Here is a 20,911-nt window from a genome sequence, read left to right on the forward strand (position 1 = left end):
ACCTTTTAGTAGGAGGGAGGGGCCCAGCATTTACGTTTTATCCAAAAAGGAGAAGTAATTGTTGTGCCATGTTGTCCTCTGATAGTACTAACTTAAGACATAATTATCTGCTTACATTTCCAAAAGTTGATCAAAATCTTTAATCTCATCGATTCACCATATACATCTACGTATATATCTGGGTACACCCTGGAAAGGTCCCTATTCCATCATAGAAAAAAAATCTACTTTCTACAATGTTTATTTACTTTGTATTAGAATATATTGTCAAACTGTTTACAACCAGTGCTTAATCCTTATTGATATTGCAGCAGTCAAAATACTGATCAGCTTTTTTCCTTCAGTTTAAAGTTTTCTTAGCAATAAGCTCCGACTCTTTCAGGTTAAATGTTCTCTTTGCATCACTCTAATCTGATGCTCCTCTACAGAGCACCCCATTAAAGTCACCACTTTTGGGTCAGTTCATAATGGTAATACACTTATCAGTAAGAAGAAATATCTTAGATAAATATAAAGGTTTCTTTAACCCTACATTTCAATGGTTATGGATATTTTTTATGTTATTTTCACACTAAAAAACTACAAATATATTTTCATTTGTTAGTTGACTGCTGATGTAGCACTGTTTCAGTTTGTTGGGTTGTTGCCTTTTTTTTTTTTAGGAGGGTGTAATTGAAGAGAATTTTCCAGATTGTGGAGTTTATTAAATTTTCTCCTGTATTCCTGTGTTTGATTTTAGGAAAGAAAAAAAATCCAACCACTATACAACTTTTTGTATTCAATAATCAAAGGTAGACAGACCAAACTGCTGGCTAAACAGGGTGTGTTAGTTTCTCTCACTATGGAAACGTTATTGTATTGATTGTGTAGAGTGGAAATAAGTCTAAGTGGAAACATCGAGGACTGTACACTAGTTCCACTTCCAACAGATGAATTGAAAACAAAAGTCAGGAAGCTGGTGCCCCATCTGTCATGACTAGCCCAATGATTTTTAGAATTGATGGGCTAAGAAAAACAACTTGAAGCTGCTTAATATCTTATCCTTTCCTATTCTGGAAGACAGTAAATTTTTTTCATGATGTCTTGGATTTTTCGCTCTTTTTCCTCTCATGCCGTTTGTGTACATCACCTCTTTTTTCATAGGAGAACCACTGTCTCCGCATCAAAATTCTGGGTGATTGTTACTACTGTGTGTCAGGGCTACCTGAGCCCCGCGCTGATCACGCTCACTGTTGTGTGGAAATGGGTGTCGACATGATTGAAGCTATCTCGTAAGTAAAAACAACAATAAAACAAAAAATTTTGGGCTCAAGTCTTTTTTTGTGTGTGTTTATTCTGCTTAACTGGAGGATACCCCAATGTCTACAGGTTGGTGCGTGAGGTAACCGGGGTCAATGTAAACATGCGGGTTGGCATTCACAGTGGGCGTGTCCACTGTGGCGTACTGGGACTCAGGAAGTGGCAATTTGATGTGTGGTCGAACGATGTCACGCTAGCCAATCACATGGAGGCGGGAGGCAAAGCAGGGTGAGAAGAAATTTTCCTTTACTCCTTGTCATAATCAACTACAGTCAACGTTGCCTACAATTTTGTCATTAACTTAATTTAGATTCATTTTATTGGCTTCTTGAGTGTTTTCTCTCTTGTAAGAAAAAAAGGGTCTTATTTGAAAACGTTTAAATTAAATTTTGCTTTAAAATTCATGCTGATCATCATTACTGTATCTCATTTTAAAAAGTAAAAAATGCTAAAAATGATCCAAAACTATTAATTTTAAAGTAGCTTTGCTGGGTCTTTATTAAATAATTAGGATAGAGATATCATTAACATTAAGGCCCCTGTCATACCTTGACCATTTAGACCAGCGTATGCCTAATGTACAAAACATTGCAAAAACACTGGCATACATTGGAAATATGCTGGCACACATCGACATATGGCAAGTACATTGAGGAAATTTGAGAATGCTCCAAATTTCTCAGCGTATGCCATACATGGGCCATAAGTTACAGGAAAGTTATTTGATCGTTGACATAAGTTAAGTGTAAGTTACTCATAAGTCCTGGCGTCTAGCTTATCCAAGACCTATGAGTAACTTGTGCAAAACTTATACGTAATTTATGAAGAATTTATCTCCAATGCACATAAACATATTTGAGTTGTTCCAGACAACAGCTGAACATGTTTCTAACCTAGAGCTACTGTTTAATGCCGCATTGGCAGCGTTTTGTTATAAAAGGGGTCCACAGGAATAGATCGTCAGTACTCCTCCAGACTGCAGCATCCCCATCATAGGGTAAATGAGAAGCTGAGTGATGGATCCTCCCTGTGTTCACGCCCACGACCACGACAAACAATCTTTCTAGCAGACATGACGCTGAATCTACTGCGACTGCAAACCTTCTTTCTTTCTTTTTCTTTTTTCTTTTTATTTATTCTTCTTTTTTGTCAGGCGGTAAACAGCAGCTAGGTTAATACCACAATCAAATTGCTGCTCCCCTCAGGACACTGCCACATTATTTCATGGACATTACGCTGCCGTGTGTTATGCATAAGTTAGGCTTTCGTTGAACATAAGTTCTGGACTCGTTATGAATGCGCTATGTTTAAGCCCAAACTTGAAAAAAGTACATAGAAAGTACAGCGTATGCCAGCGTTTTAGTGAATTCTGGAAGATCGGGCATAAGCTGTCTAAATTGGCAAGGTGTGACAGAGCCCTGACATTGCTAAAAGTATGTTTATGGGGAATAACATTACAAGCTTTTAAGTCAGGATGGTTTGCTCTTGCTTTGTTTGATTTTTGTGCAATGAAAACAGCAAGTTTAGCTGTTAAATCAAAGAACAAATGGTTATATCTCTAGACTCTCAGGTGCATGTCTCAATATCTAGACCCATTTAGTGAATTAGAATATGATTTGAACGTTCACCTTTTTTAGTAACTTAATTCAAGTTAAACAAATCATATACATAAATTAAGCAAAGAACGATGTTTTAAGGCTTTTATTTCTTCGTATTATGATGTTTTTTGAGTAACACCTAATATGAAAATTTACTTAATAATAGACTACCTCATTAGACTAATAGAACACATTATGAATCGAGAGATGTTGTCTTAATCAGAAGTGAGTTTGAATAGTTGTTTAAAAGTTATTTTCAAAAGCTGCTTTTAATATGACAAACGAGCCTAATTGGATTGCATTGTTTTTGTTCTGAATGTTATTGTATGTGCCCTTGAAACAATATATTTTAATGAGACATTGATGTAATGATCCACGTATTTAGGTTGAGGGACAGTTAGCCATTCCTGTGTCTTAGTTACTACAAAAAACAATAACAATAAAGAAAAGGGAAGATAAAAAAAACAAAACAGGATTAATCCAAATAAAATAAAAGTTATAAAAAAATGGAAATAAATAGGACATCAGTATGTCACAAATATTAGAATAAATAAAAGAAAGCAAAATAAATATTAGGATATTAGAAAAAAAACAGCACAGAAAACTGAAATGAATATTAAAATAATTCAGTTTATTTATATAGCGACAATTCACAACACATAGGCACGTTACAGAGACAATACTGTCAGACTGGTTAAAAGATTCTGTCAAAGAAAACCAGTTGATTGCATCGAGACATTGACTCTTCAGCAATCCCTCACAACAAGCACGCTTGTAGCGACAGGGGAATAGAATATCTCCCTTCTAACAGGACGAAACCTACAGCAGAACCAGGCTCAGTGTGAGTGACTGGGGTCCAAGCAGACAGAAGCAGACACAGGGAAAGAAGCAGAGAAACAAAAGGCAACTGTCAACCAGCTCTACAGGCGGCTCCGTCCAAAAAACACACAGCCAGGCAGATGAGCTCTAAGTCAGAGAATGAATCAGAGTGCCTACAGTTAGTCACATGAAGAGAATCAGGACTACACTGAAACACAGGCCAAACTCCAAAATCTATCAACAGAGATTTTGGTGGCAGCAGCACAGCTGATATTTCAATCCAGGCTGGAGTCACAGCCGAAGAGGAATAGACCAGATAAAGCTACTATGACAGGAAAAAGCATAAAGAACAGGCAGTTTTGAGTGGAACTTAAGTACTGCAGAATTAAAGAATAGAGAGAGAAAGAAGCAGAATGATGCAAAGTGGTCCCTATGTCATCCAGCAGCCTAAACATATAGCAGCATAAATACAAAAAAATACCTCAGGATTAGATAATTTTAAATGAACGGAAAAATAAAAATGACTTAAAATAGATTTAGAAAACTGAAATTTAGAAAAGTTAAATAAGGTGAAATAAAACTAAATGCTTTTGCTATACCAGGCGAATCCACATCACAAAGGCTACACTGCAGTACCTGAACGGAGACTATGAGGTGGAGCCAGGTTATGGAGGTGAGAGGAATGCGTATCTGAAGGAGAACAGCATCGAGACCTTCCTGGTCCTGGGCTGCAGCCAGAAACGGGTCAGTGCACAAACACGCACATAACTGAAGTAAGATCTCTATAATTTTCATTGAAGGATGAAGTATGACAGACACTGAGTTGTTGCAGGCTTTGTAGATGAGGATATAATGCTTTTGGTTAGATTAACTATATAACTTTATAATGAAACAAGAGAGCTGCTTCAACAGTCCAGCAGCCTCCTCCTATATCAGCAGCTTTGATAAATATTTTAAGAATGCTTCGTTTTTTGTTTTTTTTTTTAGCATTTTATAGTAAAAGGTGTCAACATTTCAGAGCCATTACGTTCCATATCAGAGAGCAGTTAAGGGTTCAAGAGTCTTAACCAGAGCAACATTGGTGTGCTCAGTTCAGCCTACTTGTTCACTCTAAAATTTCTCACCTTTTTGGAGCCTAAGTTTAGAGACGAACGAGCATGCCATATCAAAGAGTTTGATCTGAAGCTTCTTAGATTTCTTTCCTTTCTGACTTCAACCTAATCTGTATGTCTCACTTTGAGTCACATGACCTAATAGCACCGAGGATGGTCTGTTTCCTGACTGGAGACATTTTTTTCAGTTTTATGCCTCAAAATGTCCCCAGATGATTCGTCTGTTAACCCCCAGTTTTTTTTTTCCATCTCCTTTGCTAATGACAGTTAGGGCTGTTGAGAAAGGAAGCACATTTCTTTGGAAGTTGTTTTAAAGATTTTAAACTACCACAGTGTCATTTTTCTGTCATTGACAAAATTTTTATTAAAGCTCTCCAAGTGCCTGTCTGCTTGGTTTGTAGTTTTTTCACCCAGATGCGGAACACACCAGAAAACCAGTGAATTTTAACATTTTATTTAAGCAAAAATAATCTGAAAGCGGAGAACTGCAGGAAGTTAGTTGAACTTTCTGGTTGGTCTGAGGGTAGAAAGCAGACTGATCATGAAGGTGTTAGTTGATGACAGCTGATTACTGATTGATTTAGTGGCTTGAGAGATGAAGGAAGCATGGATCTATAGGGTTTGACTCAGCGGGCTTTGCAGGCTGTACCCCAGAGGTCCAGGAGAATGTGAGTGAGATCTTGGAGTGTTGGTACGTACAACAGATGTTGTGTTGGAGAGCAGGCAGGCAGGTGATGAAGACAAAACTGCTGCACACAGGAAAGACCATAAAGACCAGAGGCGAACTGAGGTTCACTGGCTGCCTGAAAAAACAACAAAGTCCACATTTAAAAGATTCACAAGAAGGCTCATTTCAACAATAAAGTTATTCCTGGTTTAGGCATTTGGCTGGAATACAATGAGGGGTATTTATACAGTAGAGAGATGATCCTTTACCTTCTTATACACATGCTAGTCATCTGGATTAAGAAATGTTCTCAGGTGAGCAGCAACACATGTCGGCCCAGCCAACAGCAAAGATCCTCTCTGTGCCAGGAAGCTCACTCACACCGGAAAAATACCAAAACACCAGAGACCCCGATATAAGGAGGATAGAAGCCACATATAATAAGTGCCCTTAGTCACTTGTTTTGTGGTCTGCTGTGTGTTGTGTTGCACAAGAACAGTTGGTCAAGCCTTCGTTTCATTTTCTCTGAGCAGAAGGAGGAGAAGGCGGTGATGGCGAAGATGCAGCGGACAAGGGCCAACTCTAACGAGGGGCTGATGCCTCGCTGGGTGCCTGACAGAACCTTCCCCAGGACCAAAGACTCCAAAGTCTTCAGACAAATGGTGAGGCTGAGAGTCCATATGCTGTTGGAAACAAAAGTCAGGCTGTAGCTTTAAGTAGTCACCATTCATTCCTTTCTTTTAGGGAATTGATGAGTCCTCAAGTAAAGATAAGTGAGTACAAGCCCTACTTGTTGGATTTTTTTTTTGCTCTGTTGCTTCCTACTCAGCCTGTGTCTCAACTTATCTTTTTACAACAGCCGTGGTGTTCAGGAGGCCATGAACCCAGAGGATGAGGTGGATGAATTTCTGGGGCGAGCCATCGATGCTAGAAGTATTGACCAGCTCAGAAAAGACCACGTCAAGAAGTTTCTACTCACCTTCCAGACATCTAGCCTGGAAAAAAAGGTGCAAACTGACATAAATCATAAATCTTTTTATATATTAGTTTTGTTTGTTTATTGATAAGGAAATATGTATACATTTCATATACTATAGTAAGCTTAATTTAAGTTTGACAGCATTGACTACAAATACTACAGTTTCACCGTGGTATTAACCCAAGTACTATTGTAAAACACATTTTCCTTAATAGGTGCAATGAGTGGGCTCTTTTCCGTTCCAGAATAGCCAAATAACAAGATTTGCCTCTCTGATAAAGAAGCTAAGTGATAGCCAGCTGAAAAAAACAAAACAATGCAGCAACAGGATGGGGAGGGGCAGCAAAAAAACTTTAAGCTCTGAAAAAAAACTTTAATGGCTAAAAAACCTTACGTTTTTATTTCCCAGGAATTGCACACCCTGATACCGATGGGCAGGCCAACTGACAGCTTTGCTAGGGCTTGAGACAGTCTTTTTTGTCCCCCTCTACAGTAACCCTTATTTTGTGTTGGATATTTTCATCCCATCTGAGAAGAGAAAGTACGGCAGGCAAAATATGGCATTTTTTGACCCGTTGTATATCAGCCAGTCCTAACAATCTTTTCCCCTCCATTGCGGGAGGTAGAATAGGTTAGATACTTTGGCGATTCTCTGCCCTCTGAATCTGCTGGCAGTTAATGTGCCATCTCTTAGAAAGCTTTCCTTTTTGGCATTACAAACATCCACTCAATCAGAGTCAAACATTTTTTTTGGCCACAGTGCAGGATCATTGAAATGAACGGCATGATCCGCCACTATGCTTAGTCTCTTGAATCGAGCTGCAAGCCCCTCCACCTGCACTGTTCTCAGTTGGGATGGTTCTGTCTCCTGCTCAAACATGCACTTCCCCTGCCCCGCCCTCTAAAGCTGTGCCTCAGCTGGCTCTCCTCCTCCGCTCTCTCTTTCACCCTGCGCCTGGAGCTCTGCCATCTTCCTGCTCTTTTGGTGCTATGCTCAGGTATTTCTGTAAAGCAGAGGTCTTCAACAAGGGGTCCGCGACCCCTAGGGGGCCCTCTGAGGTACTGCATGCAGGTCACAAAAGTTTTGGTTGATTAGACTTCTTTTTATATTCCCCCCTCCATTTTTTACCACTAATTTAAATGTCTTTAAATACATATTAACATGAATTCAACACTCTGTGATAAACATAAATGGACGCAGAAAATGTATTTAGTCATCAATGCATTCAGCAACACACAGAAGCTCTTTCAAGCTGGGCATCATTTCATTCACTACACCTGTCCCATCAACCAGGAATCAGAATCAGAAATACTTTAATAATCCTAGAGGGAATTACTTTGGTTACATTACACCATATATAATAGAGTGACTATAGGACCAGTTTGATACAACACAATTTCATACAATATATATAATTAGGGGGTCCTTCACCAAAAAACGTTGAAAACCCTGCTGCACAGGAAAAGGTGTTTTCCCCCTTACACTAGCTAGCGGATGCTATACTTTAAAATCACATTGCTAAATGCATTGCTTCTTACCTGGCTTTAAATGCGCATCATTCTTCTGCAATTCTGTTCCTGGACCCGTTCCTGACGCATCCTCAGTTTATTTTTAATATTTACTCATAAAATCCCTTAAGCCTATAGTGTCATCTTCCTTTTGTCTCTTTTTTTTTCTGTGCGTCAAACTTCTGAAAACCTGACACCCTTAGTTGGCAGCGAAACAAACTTTAAAAGTTCCAGCCCCCAGTTATCCTGGTCAAACCATTTTATGTTGGGGTGGGGGGAGTTGTAAATGCCCCTTACTTATTATAAAGTTACTGTAATATTAAGTATTTTTATCACAAATATTTTCTGAAATATTACTCTTGCCTGTATTTTTAATGGTCAGTGTCAATTTTGGGGCCCTCTGTCCTGGGCCTGGCCCCCCCTGTCGGCAGGCCTGCCGATGGGCGCCCTTTGCTAACATCAGTGTTCTTATACTTAAAAATAAAATTAAGATATGTGTTTGAATGTACTTTGTCTCTTTTTGTTGCAGTATTCGAAGAAAGTTGATGACCGTTTTGGGGGCTATGTTGCCTGCACTCTGCTAGTATTCTGCTTCATTTCTTTCATACAGATTGTTATCTTTCCACAGTGAGTACCTAACATTACACAGACTCTTGTTTTTTACCCGATAAGATTTCAGATCTGCTTTCATTGGATCAGCTGATTATAAAAGTATGATTATATAGACACGTGTAAATTGGAAGCATCTTTAAGGATGCTATCTGTTTTTGGATGGAATACAGTTTAATCTTATAAGCCATTAATCAACAAAAGTGAAAAATGTGTTTGTATCCCTAGTGTCCAGTAGATATTCTGTTTTAAAACAAATGCATCAGCGTAACACTATATGAGGCATAATACAATCTTGGCTCTCAAATTATGGCACAAATATAATGCAGATTTTTTGTCTGCCTTTAGGTTTTAATTATAGCTTCAGCTATTGATTATTTCAGTAATCTATTGATCAAATAATCTTTATTAGTATAAGATAAAAGTTATTTTTTTGTAAATTGACATACCCCAACCAATAAATAACTGTTGGACAAGAAAAACTAACTTAATGCTTAGGAAGCAGACAAAGAAGCTTTTTCATCTCTAATGTAAAGTATAAATAATATTTGTGTGGCTTTGGCTTACATTTGGCTCTAAGTGGGTTGTTCTTTTTGAAAATTACAGAAGTAGTCGATGTGTATTTTAATCATCTATTAATCAGGATTAATTAAGTAATCGTTTTACAGTAACTTTAATTATTTGGTAGGTAGTACATTAAATAATTGTGAAGCTACAAAAACAATAAAAGTAAAAAGAAGTTCTTCTAAGAAAATTTTAGCTTCTTCAGAAGCATCTCAGGCATTAAGTGCAGCGGAGAGATTTTTTGGGGGAATATAGTTTGCTTTTTTTTCCTAACACAAAAAGAAAAAGCACAATTCTTTGTTGATTGACTCCATAGATGTAATCACCTTTCCATCTAATTTAGCTGTTAGCTTGGAGAAACGAATGCTATTGTGTAAGTCACAGAACGTTTCACCTCCGGCTTACTTTTTGAACTAAACTGAGAAGGTAACCAATCAGTTAAAAAAAGTTATTCAATCTAGTTCATTTGGACAACTAATACGTTTGTTGAAATAACTCATTCATATGTGATACAACACGGTTTCACACCTTCTTTAGAAGGTACCTACTAAAACATTAAATATTCACCTTCACTACTCCCAACAACCAAAATAAGGACTGTGTTTAAAAAGAGATCTAAGCATTAGAAATAATGTTTAAAGTTGCAGATGTTCTCTTATAATCTCATCTGAGCACAAAAATTTAGCTTTTTGACCATTTGTGCAAAAAAAAAAGTCGTAGTTTTTAGGGGGGTTATTTTGATCCGTGTTGCAATAAAAAGAAAAAGAAACAAAATGAAATGATTGGTCTATCTTGGAAGATGACAGGGGATGTACCTTAACCACTTAAGGAGAGAAATGCCAACAATTTTTAAACTAGAAAATAGCTAAATTGAATTTAAATAAATAAATAACTATCTGAAACTATTTGTTTTTTTCCCCTGCAGCACCCCGGTCATGCTGGGAATATACATCAGTATCTTCATCATACTCGCCAACATTCTCTTCATCTGTGCCATATATTCTTGCATCAAGGTAAATGGAGTTTAGCTCTCCAAAACTACATATTTTTTCACATTTTGTTTGGTTACAACCGCTACTTCAAGTATTTTTTAGCATTTTATTCAATAGGCTGCTACCAAAGGGAAACCTATTAGTTAAAAATGTCCACCTGTGGTTTATTCCGTGCAGTACTAAGAAGGCTGTTCTGTGAAGGCCTCTGAGGTTTGTTAAAGATTATTCATAAAATAACGTGATAAAGACCAAGGAAGACAGCATACAGAGCAAAATAAAGAAGTTTAAAAACGCTGTGGTAAAAAATAAAACTTCGAATATTTTTAACAATGCTGCTTAATCAGTTATAATATAAGAAAGAATCGGGAAATATTACAAGCTCCTAAAAGATTGAAAATAAAAACTCTGGACTTAGAAATTTGCAGAGAACACCAGTTGTAGATGATAAGAATGTTGGTGGATTTTAAACTATCCTGAAAGAATGAATACTTTTGCAAGGCATGACAATTGTTAAATCTTTAATATGGAAATCCTTTATTTCTGTAGCTTTTCCCAGCTGCAATGCAAACTGTTTCAAAGAAGATTGTCCAGTCCCGCACCAACAGCACCCTGGTTGGAGTGTTCTCCATCATCCTTGTCTTCATCTCTGCCTTTGTTAATATGGTAAGAACAATGCTGTTGGTAACCCAGACCTAGAAGTTTTTTTTTTTTTTAGGGAGAGATTTTGAATCTATTTGTGCCTGATTTACAGTTTGCCTGCAACACCCAGAACTTGGCAGAATGCGTTGCTGAGCAGCTGAACACATCTGCAGCTCTGGTGACCCCCTGTCTGATCCGCAACTTGAATGTGTCCATCGAAGGGGGACTAGAGATCTGTCCGAGTCAAGGTCCTTCCTGCCCTTTTCCAGAGGTGATTTCACCTTTTTTCCTTGAAAAACACAAAATCACACTTTCCTTTTAGTGTGAATTGTAGATGCTGACATGGGCTGTGGCTGTCTCCTGTTTGTGCCAGTATTTCAGCTACAGTGTGCTGCTGACGCTGCTGGCCTGCTCTGTGTTCCTGCAAATAAGCAGCATAGGGAAGCTGGCCCTTATGTTGCTCATCCAGCTCACCTTCCTGCTGCTCATGGAGTGGCCACAAGTAGCACTATTTGACAACGCAGACCTCTTTGTCACCTCCAATGCCATGTGAGTATGAGAGCATGAAGAACAGGGGTTTGGATAAAAGAGATAATATTTTTGAGCTTTTAAAGTCTGTATATCTGAAACTATTTGAAGTCTAACATTGAATTACTAAATCTGTCATATTTCTTATTCTTTGATGATATTCAGCTGGTTTGCATAAAGATTGGTGCACTTTTTAAGATCTGGATGTTTTTGTCATGAACAAAAACAATAATTGGGTTTTAGTCAAGTGATCTTGATGATGATGGAGAGCAGGAAGTAAAAAAATACTACAGATTTAGATCACGCTTCAAGGGAAAGGTACAAAAAAACAACAACTAACAAAGTATGTTAGATGTGACCCTTATCTCACAAGAATGAGTGAGTTTCTGACAGAACATGAAGATTTGCTGATTATCAAAGCAAAAGATATGACAAACTGAAGGCTCCGTCATTCTGCCTGTAAGCCTGGAGGAGTTTAACTTAGTAGTGAGGCCACACAGCTTAATGTTAGTTCATATATTTATATATTATACAGAGGTTGATCACTGGAGCCAGGTGTTCTCCTTTAATGTTACCCAAAGTGATCAGGCAGCCTAAAAACTATTGATAGTTTTGGGTCAAAGTTTGAAGAATGTTGTCCTGCAGGGCACCGTCTACCCTGTAGTGTTTAGTGCGGGCCAGAAAAGATATGCCTTTTGAGAGGAGGGTTTTCATTGGGAGAACACCATACGAAATATCCTGAAAATGAGCATCAGCTAGTATGAAAAGAAAGTTTCTTTATTGCTCCAACATTCTTGTGTAGGGATAACAGGTATAAAATTAACAAATTAATATAACTAAATATTTATATATCTCTTGTAATGTACTAACACTTTCCTCCATTTTCTTTTTAGTGATTTAAATGAAACCAGTTGGTAAGTTGTGTTTTTTTGCCTTATCAAATTTTTTTTTTCTTTTTTTTTTGCCTCAATCAGTCTGTGTCATTTTTATTTGCCTTTTTTCGTCTCTGTCAACACAGAAAAATAATATAAAGCTTGGGGATTTTTTATTTTTATCTATTTAAGATCTATGGACTATCAGAAGGAAGTGTCACAATGTGTTAATCTGTAATGTTTCTTTTACCTAAAAAGAAAATGTACTTTAATAGTGTTTTCTTTTAGAAGGAATTACTGTACATGTTTTATTGTACTGCCTGATTTTTGCAGTTGTTAAACATAAATATTTAAAGTTATTACGTCTCTCTGATTCAACATTTGATCTTAAGAGCTTGGCTGCATCATTGTAATACAAACAGAAAATCAAGGACAGTCTATATTTATGCCTGATTTCAATACAATTGTCAGAAGTAAATATTATTGTTTAAAACTGTTATCTTAATCCCCACATATAATTTTTTATTTTTTTTGTTATTTTAGGTTTAGTTTCAATGAAACTTCAATTGAGTGGTATGTTGTTTCAGTTATTTTCCAGATATATGTTCCTTATTGTTGAATTGTGTAACGTCTTCTAAGTTTCTTTAATTTACTCAAAGTTTTGATCACTTTGCAGCCCATATGTCGTGACCAAAGTCTCCCTGAGGGTCATGACTCCAGTGATCCTCACAGTCTTTGTCCTGGCACTGTACCTGCATGCACAGCAGGTTGAATCTACTGCACGCCTCGACTTCCTTTGGAAACTACAGGTACAGCCACTGGAGGGCAATGTCTGACTTAGACTTAGACAAACTTTATTCTCATTTTGTATACATATTCCATTTGTTAAAGTGCAGCAGTTAAATGCAAACATGGTGATCAAATGTAAACATAGGACTGAGACATGATTTACAGTTTTTCCAACATTTAGCTTTCTTTTTTTCCGTTTTGTTCAACATTCAGCCGTCTATTGGCAGTGGAGAAGAAGTTGTTTTGGAATCTAACCGCCTTTGCTCACTTTCTCTTTTAGATCTGTCCGACCGTGATTCCTAATGATCTATGATAATGCCTTTCATGTGCTATATTGGTTTTTATTAAAGCTGTTTGTTTCTCATAACCGTCCCTGCTAGGCCACTGAGGAAAAAGAGGAGATGGAGGAGCTGCAAGCCTACAACCGTCGCCTCCTTCACAACATCCTGCCAAAGGACGTGGCTGCTCACTTCTTGGCTCGCGAACGGCGCAATGACGAGCTGTACTACCAGTCCTGTGAGTGCGTAGCCGTCATGTTTGCCTCCATCAGTAATTTCTCTGAGTTCTACGTGGAGCTGGAGGCCAACAATGAGGGGGTAGAGTGTCTCCGGCTGCTCAATGAGATCATCGCTGACTTTGATGAGGTAAATATTTATTTTTCTAAAACTCACTTTGTTGCTGCACAAAGCTAACATCTGTTTTGTTTGTTTTTTATTGATTTAGATCATCAGTGAAGAGAAGTACAGGCAGCTGGAGAAGATCAAGACTATTGGTTCTACATACATGGCGGCCTCTGGTCTCAATGACTCTACTTATGACAAAGAGGGTCGTTCTCATATTACCGCACTGGCAGACTATGCCATGAGACTGAGAGAGCAGATGAAATATATCAATGAGCATTCCTTCAACAACTTCCAGATGAAGATAGGTAAGGAAATAAAAATAAAACCTATCCCTCCCAGCTAGACTTTTAATAATGAATCTCTGGTCTGTATTCCTTTAACAGGTCTGAACATTGGACCAGTGGTAGCGGGAGTTATAGGGGCCCGGAAGCCTCAGTATGATATTTGGGGAAACACAGTAAACGTGGCCAGTCGAATGGACAGCACAGGTGTACCGGACCGCATACAGGTAGGTTTTTAGTGCACAAAGTAAAGGATGTGATGTCTGTGTTCTTACCGCACAAAAAAAAAAAACACTGAGCTTGGATGTGGATATCTTTTCATTAATTTCTCCACTAGACCAGTATACCAACATTTTTCACTGCCAAATTAGTTAATTGGATTAATCCTAATCAATCCATTATTGAAATAATCAGCAGCTAATATTGGTAATCAGACTGGAGTATACAGACTCTGAAACATAAATATTGCCGAAAGAGTAATTAGGTTAGAGCAGTAGTTAAGCCAAAATTGTAAAAAAAAAAAAAATTCTATATATAAAATCTATCTATCTATCTATCTATCTATCTATCTATCTATCTATCTATCTATCTATCTATCTATCTATCTATCTATCTATCTATCTATCTATCTATCTATCTATCTATCTATCTATCATCTATCTATCTATCTATCTATCTATCTATCTATCTATCTATCTATCTATCTATCTATCTATCTATCTATCTATCTATGAGTATTCTTTTTTGTTTATTTTGCAAGAAAATTTTGTTTCTTTCAAATTCTTCTAAAATGATGGTTAATCTTTAGTTAAAATGTAAATTACATAATGTAATGCACATCAATGAGAGCAATTGATTCAGCAATGATTCAGCCCAAAAAACAAACTTGAAGTTGCTTCTAAATGCTGTGTGTATAGCCTTCGCTTCCAGACTCTAGACCTTGTTGTGAATATTATTATCATTATTATTATTATTACATATGTTTTTATCTATCATCTATCTACCTACCTACCTACCTACCTACCTACCTACCTACCTACCTACCTACCTACCTACCTACCTACCTACCTACCTACCTACCTACCTACCTACCTACCTACCTACCTACCTACCTACCTACCTACCTACCTACCTACCTACCTACCTACCTACCTACCTACCTACCTACCGACCTATCTATCTATCTATCTATCTATCTATCTATCTATCTATCTATCTATCTATCTATCTATCTATCTATCTATCTATCTATCTATCTATCTATCTATCTATCTATCTATCTATCTATCTATCTATCTATCTATCTATTCTTTTTTTCTTTCCATACTCCCATGTTCTATAATTTGCTTGCTTTTGCATACTTGCTCTGTTTATGTGATGCTACCACCACTACCTTTGTCACGATTTACCATGACCCTGACATGCTACTGACTTACTTCCTTTTTATTTTTAGCTGTTTCTGCTAAATATTTATAATATTTTCTAAATGCCCCAGGTGACCACAGACCTCTACCAAGTGCTTGATAGCAAAGGATATGTGTTGGAGTGGCGCGGCGTAGTTAAAGTCAAAGGTAAAGGGGAAATGACAACCTACTTCCTAAACGATGGCCCGCCAAACAGCTAGCAGCCGTGACAGCAGCGGACTGGGACGGTTCCCACTGCAAGGACAAGGCACTACTGAGCGAGCACTCACAGCGCGAGCGAAACAGCTGAGAACTACAATCGCCATCACTTGAATCCCAAGCAAAGAGGAAAACATGAACTTTTAAGACTCCGGAAAAGGGAAAGTGTTCTCGATGGGAGGAGAAAGCTCTTGTTCGGCAGCCATCTCTGCGCCGCGTACATGTTGGAGGACAAGGTGTTTTTCTCATGTCTAGCCTCTCTCTCAGGCTTCTTGAAAGATGCAAAGTCTGTTTATTTAAAAACAACGCCTTTTAGCCTGTGTCAAAAGAAGATTATCGCTGTACATAAGGCTACTTTTTATTTGACTTTGTTGTTTTTTTGTTTCAGAAAAGATTTTTGGTTCGTTCGTTTGTTGGTTTGTTTGTTTGACATGATTTATGAAGAGGTACTTTTGTTCCCGCTTTATTTATTTATTTCAGTCTTGACGTTTTGTGCTAAAGGTCCTTTATGAAAAAAAAGTGTGAACACATACGTGCACAAATATCCAGTTTATTACACGTTCATAAGTGTGTATGTACATGCATATTTGTGTGTGTATGACTATATGTATAAACAGAAGGAATATATTGACCAAAGACTAAAGTATTTACTAAAAGAAAGGCAGATATGTTGATATGTTCTTGTTGAAGTCAGCAATGATCACCACCTCTGATTTATTTTTTTTCTCTTTTGGCAGATTCTTTAACCTCTGCCTCTTTTTCCCAACTTCTGTCAGTGAAGGCTCATTTTCATAAAATACAGAGTTTATTTATTTTTTTCTGTCATTTAGGCAGCATAGAGCAGATTTATAACTCTAAGTAATAAAATGACCCTCAAATTGTTTTACCAGATGAAATTAAAACTGAATAGAGATAACTAGAGGAAGAAGGGTTTTATATTATTATCTGAGCTTGGGAAGATCAAGCTCGGATGGGAAACGGTCCTTATGTCTTTTTTTTTTTTTTGGGGGGTGGATATGAAGGAACATAAATCAGTGAGTTGTTCCAGAACCTCCAGGTAGAACGGGGCAGAAACTTTGGATTTCAACGCAGTTGCATCATGCAGCCTGATTCTTCTATGAAGAAGAAGTAGACGAAGGAAAGAAATATTTGCTGATTTTGACTGAATACTGTGCTTTGTAATCCTGAAGGGGCATAACTATTTTCACTGTGAGGTTTTTATGATACAACAAAACTGCTTTCTTGCCAAACATAACTGCTTTGAGCATGTCTTACTGTGGTTTATTGTTTTTTTTTTCTTTTTGTTGGGTTTTTCTTTCCACAAAGGGTATTTTGTATAAATTCTGTACCCATCATTTGTACATTCTTAGTGTTGTTATTATTAAGATGATTCTGGTTAATTATTATATGACGATTCCATTCTAATGAAGAACAGCACGCTTCATTGTAAAATTCAAAGCTCAAGCTCACTGGTACCAACTGATCAACTGCTGCCGATGGATTCTGCTGGTTAGTCTCGGTGTAAAAGTCTATCGATGTTACTAGTCATAACCACTGAGCCAAACAAAGGCATTGTTATGAAAATTATACCGGTTTGTTTACACAGAGACACATGTCAGTCTCTATGTGGTTTATTTAACCTACTTTAATGATGGAAATCACACACAGGCTTTAACATGCCATTTTTAATTTACCAAATTTAATATCTCAGTGGTTAAAGCATCATTTGTGTTGTTTTTGATGAAACAGTTTGGTGCATGAATGGTGGGCCAACATTTTTATTCATACCATGAAAAAGTCAGACCTTCAGCAAAGATTTCAATTGAATGACCCCCTTTGAAAATGAAATAAGAAAATCATTTAGTTTTAAAACAGCTCTTATTGTTTCCAATAACAGCTGAATTTTCTGGTTTTGTAGAGGATGCATCTTAAATGACAAAGAAAAACACATGATGTCATTAATTTTACATTTTTTTTCTGTATCACTCAGAGCTGAAAAAGAAAATACAAAATTATGAACAAAAACGCAAAATTAGTACTTTAAGCTCTAGTGTCTTTTTAAATAATTTTTATCTGTAAAAAAAAAAAATTATAAATATGAGAAAACCATTTTTAAAAAAGCACTGAACATAATGGCCTGGTAAAACATGCAAACAAATAATGATAAAAATTATGCCGTCAATGAGATATGGATAACACATTGATAAGGAAATAATTTTGAAATCAAGAAAAACAATTTAAACTTTTTCTATTGTTTGGGGCTATTTTTATTTTATTCCTTTATTAAAAACCATCTCAGCTAAGACTACATAAAAGACTACATAAAACCTGCATCTGCAGTAATATTGAACAATGTCTTCATATCATTAGCAGATCTTTTTTTTAAGGTAAAGTTCCCAAGAATGTAGCAATTAACCAATTTTGAAAAATAGTTATAAAATCATTAAACTAAAATATTGATAATTACATTCATTAACCCACTCTGGATTTTCTCCATTTTAGTTGGATCATTATCTGGAGTTTGCCGATCATATTACCGTCTAAAAGAAATACATATTTTTGCTGTATCTTTTCCCTAGCTTGACATGAAATGTGAAATGCCCCCATCTGTTCATTTTCTGAGCTAGCGTGTTCATCAATTAACTGTACTAGTTTTTTGTCACATCTATATATATTTTTCTGGTTTGCCTTAATGTAAAGCAACTGACCACACTATCTTTACTTTTTAGTGGCTATAGCTGGGCATGGGCCAGAATGATTGCAGCGAGAAACAGTAATGACACCACATTTTTACAGTATCATGGTAGTCCCACTACCATAATAATTTTTAAAAAATCCTAACAAAGATGTTTTGGGTTTTTTTTTGCCACATTGTGAATAGAAAAGCCACACATCCTTCTACTTCACCTGAAGTTATATAACTTAGTATTTCATTTATAATAATGTTATCTAGAAATGTCTTCTTTTTTTTTTTTTAAGGAAAAATATATTAATTTATAACTATTAGATTGTTTTTTGTAAATAATGCTTCACCTTGATCTGCCCTTTAAGTAAAACCAGCATAATATAAGCATATTAGCTGGCTAAGTATCCAGGCTGTCAGGTGGGGGATGGGGTGTGTGTGTGTGTGTGTGTGTGGGGGGGGGGGGGGGGGGGGGGGGGGGGGGGGCTGCTGCAGTCCACTGTTCTACAGACAGGACACTTCTTAGTTTTCTAGTACTTAAAAAAAAATGCCTTAATGAGAGGAATACATCTTTAGTTACTACATCAGCACTGTCCCTGTTTTTTCAGACCAATCTTAATAAAGAAAATAGCAGTAATTCCCTCCATTCAGTCAGCTGACAAAAAGTGTATGGCAACAGGTGGCAGAGGGTCATGACTATGGCAACTCCATTATTTCTCTGATATTTCATCTAATACTAGGAACATCCATTTGGATGACATATTGACATATTTTAAAACTTTGCTGTCAGTCACTGGCCCATGCCTGGTTGTAGATTTGAGTTTAAAGGGGAGAAATTGTAGATATACAGAAATGTGCACATTGGTTTACCCTGCCTTGGCTGTTTAAGCTGGGATGTATGAAAATGGGTAAGGCTTGTTGACAGTAATTTTAGAAAGCAATTTCAGCAAACAGTTGATCATGTTTGTACCAAAGCCAGCTCAAGCAGCTTCTCCTGTGCAATGGACATAAGACGCCCGGGTGTAGTGGGGGCATCAGAAGATAGTGACTTTGGTGAGATTACCAATAATCACACAAACTTTGACCTTTGATGAGTGATTATAGAATGGACATTAGTTCATAATGGTGTTCATTATGCTTACCGTATTCTATTTCTACTGGTTGTCAATGGACCTGTGTTGATTGTTAACTCTTGGGATGCTTTCAGGGGAAGTTGTATCCAGGAGGAATGTGTTCCCCATACTACTGAAACAGTGTTTTGCTCAGGCCAGATGAGTCCTTTTTTTCCCCTTCTTCTTATGTTTTGTTTTGTTTGTATTTTCCCTGAGTTGGAGGAATTGAAAGGGGAGTTTTTTCTAAGTTGAAAAGAAGAGCTGAGGACTATGACAAAGAGAAAAATAACATTTCCCCTTAAAGAAAAAATAAATAAAATTTAAAAAAGTATTTTCTGTCTGTTAATTTTTTTATGTTGTGTGCTGTACCGCTAATATTTAATAGTTTTTTTTATTTTGTTCAATTTGAAACATAGAAAGGTAATATAAGTGTTTGAATATTTAAAGTTTATGTTATAACAATTTAATTTAATATACACATTCAAAAAATTAAAAAACAAACTTTGCAAACTTCTCTGGGTCCATCCATCCATCCATCCATCCATCCATCCATCCATTAAGCTCATCTTTATATAAACTTATTTATATAAATGTTCAAAGGGGATTCTACCTTTCTTTTGCTTTTTCATTTTCACTGACAAGGTTGTCTGCAACAAGTAAAACAAGTAGCAACAAGTCAAAAACGGTTAAAAAAAATTGTAATAAACCCAAACTTCCTCAAGAGGGCTGTAGAAAGTAAGTGTTACGGATATGGAAGTCTTCCTAGGACAGAACCTGACAACATTCAGAAATATAAACAGATCAGTCCTAACATTATAACCACTTGCCTAATGCTATGTAATATTTTTTGCATGGAGCCTACTAAATTGGTATCTGAGACCAAGATGTCAGATGTCAGCAGATTCTTTAGGGCCTTCTAGCTGACGTTTAAAGTACATTAATCAGACTTCCTTGTCCACCATGTTCCACAGATGTTCAGCTGGACCAGGATCTAAAGGATTTATTGGAAAATACAACAAGTCAAATTTTCGTGGATCCTCAAACGATGGAATCATTTTTTGCTACATGGCAAATAACTTTATCCGTTTGGAAATCATCAGAGAATACATACCTTTTCCCCTTCACTACTTCACAGCTATATAGCTCCAAACACAACAAACTGTCATCTTCTGTGTATTCTGACAGCTTTCTTTAAAAATGTATTTATTTAATTATATAAAAAATTATTCTGGAGGACATAGGGACCCCTATTTCATGATTCTGCTTCATTCTATCTCTATTCTCCCACTCTGCAGAATCTGTTTGTTCAATCTCTAAGGTTCTGCTCTCTCTGCTTTTTCTCATAGTAGCTTTGCCTCGTCTGTTCCTGTTAGGCTGTGACACCATCCTGGAGAGAAATCAGCTGTGCTGCTGCCATCAACACCGTTGTTTTTAGATGTTGGAGATCGGCCTGTTTTTCCAGTGTAGTCCTGTTTCTCAAACTGTGACTGGGTGGATGTGCACTCTTCATCCTCTGACATGGGAGTTGGCTCGGAGCTCGTCTGCCTGGCTGTGTGTTTCATGGATGGGGCCGCCTTTACAGTTGCTTTTTGTATCTCTGCTTCTGTCTCCTTG

The 20,911-nt window shown here is 37.0% G+C and overlaps 1 protein-coding gene across 1 annotated transcript in view; it reads left to right on the forward strand.

Moving 5' to 3' along the window:
* The window catches only part of LOC119799168 (adenylate cyclase type 6-like), a 55,632-nt gene extending 37,995 nt beyond the window's left edge, over nt 1–17,637 (forward strand). The window contains exons 7-24 of the mRNA XM_038308967.1: nt 1,144–1,271; nt 1,369–1,527; nt 4,319–4,460; nt 6,029–6,157; nt 6,240–6,268; nt 6,355–6,502; nt 8,513–8,610; nt 10,082–10,169; nt 10,695–10,811; nt 10,900–11,058; nt 11,161–11,336; nt 12,209–12,229; nt 12,731–12,760; nt 12,864–12,996; nt 13,357–13,620; nt 13,700–13,904; nt 13,983–14,107; nt 15,376–17,637. Coding sequence (XP_038164895.1) covers nt 1,144–1,271; nt 1,369–1,527; nt 4,319–4,460; nt 6,029–6,157; nt 6,240–6,268; nt 6,355–6,502; nt 8,513–8,610; nt 10,082–10,169; nt 10,695–10,811; nt 10,900–11,058; nt 11,161–11,336; nt 12,209–12,229; nt 12,731–12,760; nt 12,864–12,996; nt 13,357–13,620; nt 13,700–13,904; nt 13,983–14,107; nt 15,376–15,504 — 2,280 coding nt within the window. The 3' untranslated portion in view covers nt 15,505–17,637. The remainder of the gene's footprint in view (nt 1–1,143; nt 1,272–1,368; nt 1,528–4,318; nt 4,461–6,028; nt 6,158–6,239; nt 6,269–6,354; nt 6,503–8,512; nt 8,611–10,081; nt 10,170–10,694; nt 10,812–10,899; nt 11,059–11,160; nt 11,337–12,208; nt 12,230–12,730; nt 12,761–12,863; nt 12,997–13,356; nt 13,621–13,699; nt 13,905–13,982; nt 14,108–15,375) is intronic.
* The last annotated feature ends 3,274 nt before the right edge of the window (nt 17,638–20,911 follow it).

The sequence above is a fragment of the Cyprinodon tularosa genome, unplaced genomic scaffold (genome assembly GCF_016077235.1).
Source record: "Cyprinodon tularosa strain WSP-4 unplaced genomic scaffold, ASM1607723v1 ctg651, whole genome shotgun sequence".
NCBI lineage: Eukaryota > Metazoa > Chordata > Actinopteri > Cyprinodontiformes > Cyprinodontidae > Cyprinodon > Cyprinodon tularosa.